This window comes from Peromyscus maniculatus, chromosome 21 (genome assembly GCF_049852395.1).
Source record: "Peromyscus maniculatus bairdii isolate BWxNUB_F1_BW_parent chromosome 21, HU_Pman_BW_mat_3.1, whole genome shotgun sequence".
Classification (NCBI taxonomy): Eukaryota; Metazoa; Chordata; class Mammalia; order Rodentia; family Cricetidae; genus Peromyscus; species Peromyscus maniculatus.
Window position 1 is genome coordinate 41,359,843 of NC_134872.1, and position 6,000 is coordinate 41,365,842.

General features: G+C 45.4%; 1 protein-coding gene across 4 annotated transcripts in view; it reads right to left on the reverse strand.

The window, feature by feature from the left end:
- The window catches only part of Rab5a (RAB5A, member RAS oncogene family), a 29,427-nt gene extending 24,363 nt beyond the window's left edge, over window positions 1–5,064 (reverse strand). The window contains exons 1-3 of one of the 4 annotated variants that reach the window (XM_006990246.4): window positions 4,924–5,060; window positions 3,844–3,935; window positions 146–400 (exon numbers count right to left, since the gene is read on the reverse strand). In XM_006990246.4, coding sequence (XP_006990308.3) covers window positions 146–308 — 163 coding nt within the window. In that variant the 5' untranslated portion in view covers window positions 309–400; window positions 3,844–3,935; window positions 4,924–5,060. Of the gene's footprint in view, window positions 1–145; window positions 401–3,843; window positions 3,936–4,407; window positions 4,653–4,923 lie in introns of those variants that run through there. The other 3 variants (XM_006990247.4, XM_006990245.4, XM_042266301.2) reach the window with 3 other exon arrangements.
- Window positions 5,065–6,000: the final 936 nt, after the last annotated feature.

Genomic DNA, 6,000 nt, shown 5'->3' on the forward strand with positions numbered 1-6,000 from the left:
ATTAAAATATATTTTAAAGTCCAAGGTCTGCTGAAAGGTTTTTCCTTCCCTGTATGATCTACTCAGCTCTTCAAGATCACATTTAGAACAAATATTTATTAATGTATGATTCAGTTAAATGATTAAAAGAAAATAAGAATCTCACCCCCAATGGTACTCTCTTGAAATTCATGAAACTGGCCCTTCACAAAGCGAAGCACCAGGCTTGATTTGCCAACAGCAGACTCTCCTAGAAGTACCAGTTTGAACTGGCATATTTTATTTCCAGTATTTGGCCCGTTGGGTCTTGTTGCTCCTCGATTAGCCATGTCCAAATTTGAAAGAAGTCCCTAATTTCAAATTCCTAAATGAACTTCCAGGATGCAAGTTATCAATTTTGTTTTCTTTCTGTAGAAAATACCTGGGGAGACATAAATAATAATTAAATAAACAAATCAAAACTAAATAAATGAGTATTAGTCACTTAGTAAGTTTAATAATAATAGAGTATTGTAATGACAAGTAGACAGCCAATGTCACTTAGTTTATTTCAGCACTTTTCAAGGGAAATAATGGCACAACATTTGAACTAAAATCACCTCAAGTTAACCTTCAAAAGAAGGGTGAGAAGTCTAAAAAAAGAGAGGAAAGTAACAGAATCTATATGTCATGAAAGCAGAAGGGAGACAATCTGCAGAGAGGAAGGGGATGGGAGAAGACAGGGAAGAACAACACAAATGAAAACATCACCTGTAACCCACCTCTTTGTATGTTAACCAAATAATAATAATAATAATAATAATAATAATAATAGGAAGAGGCAAGCTTTCAGCAGGGTGTGGTAGCAACACCAATTCCACCTTGGGAAGGCTGAAACAGGAGCTCAAAGCCACAAACAACATATAAGACCTAACTGCAAAACACAACAACTAACCTTTAACAATTTCACTTTGGGGCTGGGGATTGGGATAGTGCTTGCCCAGCAAACAGCAGGCTCTAGGCCAAATAAATAAATAAATAAATAAGACTTGGCTTTGTGCCAGTTAGTATTTTAAGTATTTAATACAGCCACTCAACAGTATCAAGTACTCTTACAATTCTTATAAATGAGGAAACAGGTACCAAAAGGTTAAGTAACTTCATTGAGATCACAGAGCAACTGTGACAGAGCAACTTGAGAGGTCAATCAAGAATTCAGGTTGTGGGCGCTGGAGAGATAGCATCTTAGCTTGAGTACTGCTATTCTAGGTGACTGGAGTTCAGCTTATAGGGTGATTCACAACCACCTGCAACACCAGTTCCAGGTTATATGACATCCTCCTCTGGACTTCTTGGGCACTGGCATTCACACGCACACACCCACAGACATAAAGGTAACTTTAACCACAAAAATCTTTAAAATGAAGAAAAGAAAATCAGGTTCTTATTGTCATACTACTTGGATTAAAATTATTTTGAAGAAAATTATGCTAGTAAATGGAAAGCTTTTAAAACAAATCCTAGAGTTTAGTTTACTATTTGAAGGTCTCCACTAAATGATACATTTTTCATTTAATAGTAATTCCCAAACACCAAATATTTTTTAACTCCCAAGTTTGTATGGCTGGCTGATAAGGATTTCTCTATTTGGTAGGATTAGGAGACGCGCAGTGGTGGCGCATGCCTTTAATCCCAGCACTTGGGAGGCAGAGCCAGACGGATCTCTGTGAATTCAAGGCCAGCCTGGTCTACAGAGCAAGATCCAGGACAGGTATCAAAATAACACAGAGAAACCTTGTCTTGAAAAAAAAAAAAAAAACAAAAAACAAAAAACAAAAAACAAAAAAGAAAAGGATTAGGAGTGACCTATTTACTTACAGTAATTTTTGGGGGTAGCTTTTGGGCTAAAAATATGTGTATTATCTGTTTAACATTGCATTTGAAAAAACCTGAATGGCAGTCTTCCTTCCTCTTTAGACAGGGTGTCACAAAGTAGCACAGGATGGTAATTTTCATACTTCAGGTTCTTAAGATCTGCACCAAGACATCCAGCTTATCTTTAATCTCGGCAGAACCAGCAAATATTTGAAACAGTCTTTTCAGTTTACTTACAAGTCAACTGGAATACTTGAGTCCAACCTTTTATCAATATATGGTACATGGATGGGGCAAGCCTATAATCCCAGTACCCAAGGACCTCGAGGAAGGAGGGCTGTGACGTATTATTTAGGCTAGCCTGAGCTACACAGAGTCCTTGTTTCAAAAAAGAAGAAGAAATATCACTGAGTAAGGCCCTTGCAGTGTAAGCTTGGGTTTGGATCCAGGGAACCATTTTTGGTGAAAAGGTGAGGACCAAGACCTGAAGTTGTCCATTTGATCACCACACAAATGCTGTGGAATGCATATACCTTACACAGAAACACATACACACAATCACACACATAAACTAAAATAAATGTGGTTTATAAGCTTATTAAAAAACAAAACAACAACAAAAAAGTACTAAGGATTTCTTCCCTAAAAAAAAAAATTCTCTGCCCCAAAGCAGCTACATTTAATTTACACTTCAAGTAAGAAATTTATATTTCCCCATAAAACTTGAGTTGATACTTGAAACAACTGATAAATATATCCATAAGACCTTCGTGTTATTTTTGTTGTTGTTTTAAAACAAGGTCTCTCTATGTAATCCTGGCTGTCCTAGAACTCAGAGAGACTGATCCCTGTCTCTACCTCCCAAGTGCTGAAATTAAAGGTACACACCTCCAAGCCCAGCTTAGTTTTTAAGATACCACCTCTTGGTGTGATCTAGTTAATACCTTTGAATGTCCCTTATCTTTACCAATAAATACTGACACATTTACAGATAAAATGATATTTGAGTTACTTCTAACCAAAAGAACACAAAACTATCATTCCAACCCGGCATGATGGAGCGTGCCTGTGGTTCTAGCACTTGGGAAGCTGAGATAAAAACATGTCAGTCCGAAAGGCATAGCAAGGCCTTGTCTCAAAACAACAGATATGGTTGCTGGTTGTTGTTGGTGTACTCCTTTAATCCCAGCACTAGGGAGGCAGAGGCAGGCAGATTTGTGAGTTCGAGGCCAGCCTGGTCTACAGAGCCAGTTCTAGGATAGTCAAACCACACACAGAAACCTTGTCTCAACCCCGCCCCCAACCCCCAAAGAGACTTGGCAGTCCAAGATTTTAATGCCAGCACTCACGGTCCAGAGTAAGGTGCATGAATCTGAGTTCCAGGACAGCCTGGTCTACAAAGCACATTTCAAGCTATCCAGACCTACACAGTTGGTGCTTGTCTCTAAATAAATAAAATCCCATTTCTCCTCAACCCACAAAACCGCACTGAAGTCTATTCCTGGATATGCCAATTTCTGCCAGAGCAAAGTTTTAATTTCCAAATCTCAATCTCCATTATATTCTAACATTGCACAGCTACTGTGAGAATTAAGTAAGACAACACACGCAGTCTCTAATACAGTACCTACTAAGTACACAGTGTTTGAAATTGGCAGTTTAAATGGCCTCTTGGTGAGATAATGCTGTAGATCAATGGACTGGCATACAGACTGAAGAGGCACCAACACACCTTCAGATACATGTTCAGCCTAAACGTTCACTAATAGTTCCTTACCTACAAAACAAATGGCTTATCCAGGACATAACTTGCTGTGAATGTCCATGGTACTTCCAAAATTTCAAGGAAACGTCGAGTTCTCACAGAAAAACTGAACAAAAATTCATACGTAGTTTTGCTTTTTAAAGTATTCCCTCCCCTCCCCACCTCATCTCTTTGAGACAGAGACTCGTAGCCTAGGCAAGCACAGGGTTAAGTTTGGGATAGCCTAGAACTCCGGATCCTCCTACCTCAGCTTCCAGAGTGCTGGGATGACAGATGGGTGCCTCCATATTCAGCGCCTTTTAAAGTTCAAAGCTACTGAATCTTTACTTCCAAAGACCTCAAACAGGAAATAAGCCAAATTATAAACATACACATATTGACCATGATATTAATGTTAAAAATTAAGTGCAAGGACTGGGAGTAGCTCACTAGAGCCCTTGCTCAGCACACAGATGCTCTGAGTTCAACCCCTGGCAAAACACACACACACACACACACACACACACACACACACACACACACACACACACAAGCTCGATACATGCAATCCGTTGTACTCACTGCTTGTACTTCTTATCCCGCAAAACAAACTTTTGCATAATATGCATCTTAAATCTTGAAAATCGTAATTCTTTTATACAGTTCTTATCTTTGATTTAAAAAAATTACTGAGCCCTCAAATTGTGCCAGGCACTGTTGTCTGTACTTGCTCACAACCCTGCGGGTTCAAATTTTACATTAAAAATGATCCGGCCAGTCCTGAGTATACCGAGAGACGTACACAGAGTTTTTTGTTGTTGTTTAGTTACCTGCAAGGCAACTGATTCAGCACTTTGAATCCACTTCAGCAAGGCAAAAACTAAACATGCCAAGTGTGACAGTCCGAGCTTTAAACTTCTGGAAGTGTCAGGATGTTAACCTGCTTGCAGAGAACCCCGCGGCTTCGGTTCACCATCTCCCACGGAAGAGACAAGAAGATCCCACCATTCTCATAGCTCGGCCAAGCCAGTCAGAGGTAGGCGGAGCTCCCAAACCCCACCTGCTGTAGGCCTGGATTCCCGGAGCACCCGAGAACCAACTCGGGGTGTCAGGGCCAGCAGTCCGGCCGAGCCCTGAAGCTGTGCTCCTGAGCCACCCACTCACCCCCGACACGGCCCGGCCAGGACTGAGACCCCAGAACCGGGCCGGATACCGCCGCGGCCCACGGCGCCATCTTGGGAAGAGGGTGACACCCGCCTCTCCCTCAGCGGGACCGGCATCCCAGGCTCCAGAGCTGAGGCCCGGCAGAGGCTTGGAGAAGGGGACGCGCCCCGACGGCGGCTCACCTGGGGCGCGGCTCCCGGCAGCGAGTCCACGCACGGCCCGGAGATCTGAGGCGCCGCAGCTGCAGCGGCGTCGCCTGCTCGCCGCTTCTCACACTGGCCGGCGCGGGGCTCCGAGCGCCGTGCCGCCCCTGCCGGGCTGCGTCTCCGCCTCTCCGCTCCGCCTTCCTCTCTCCTCCTCCGCAGTCGCCGCACTCGAGTTCCTACGACTTCTTCCTCCTCCTCCTCCCTCCGTCTCCTCCCCTCGGGCGGCCAGGCTCCTTCACAAACCAAAACACAAACACTCAGGGTCCGGCGAAGAAACTACTTCCGCCGGCTCCGCCACGTAGCCGCACGCAGCGAAGTACGCCGTGTGGTCACTTCCGCTGTCGCCCCTTCCCGGAGGCCCGGCAGAGGCCTCCTAAGGGGCGGGGCCGGCGCCACGTGACCTCGCCAAGCGCGCTGTCGCCTCCGCCCTCCGCCTGTCCGCTAAAGGCTCGGGGTCGGGCCCTCGCAAACGCCTTCTTTATCTGAGCAGACATCTTTCTCGGCGCTGGCTGCCCGGCCGGTCGGAGCGTCAGGAACGAGGGGGCGGGGCTTGCATCACGTGTCTTCGCCAGCAGCCGGGGCCCGGCCTCCTACGGGCCCCGCCCTCTCTAGCGCCATTGTTATCTGGGCGGGCAACGCTCCGCGCGGGCTGTGAGCCTGAGGGCCCTGGGCCGGACCTGAGTCACCCGGGTCTCTTCAGGACTGGCGCCTGAGTCCTCATCGCCATTGTCGGCTAGGCGGCGGTACTGCAGCCTCACTTCCATTGTGGCGAGATTGGCTCCGAGGATTCACTCACAGGCCTCACAGCACTTAGTCAGCAGTTGAGGGAGTGGTCCTTCGCCTGGTGAATGAACAGCAGGACCGCAAAGGAGTTTAGGGAGGGGCTGGTGTGCCCCTGGAAATGGTGTGTCGGTAATTTCGGAGAATCAACATCCTTTCCGTTCAGAACCTGACTTTATACAGCAAACCTCAGAAGAATAACTCGCTTTTATTCATGGTTTACCTGTGTTTCATAAGGAGTGGAAAGGAGCAAACGCTAGGAATTGCGTTTAT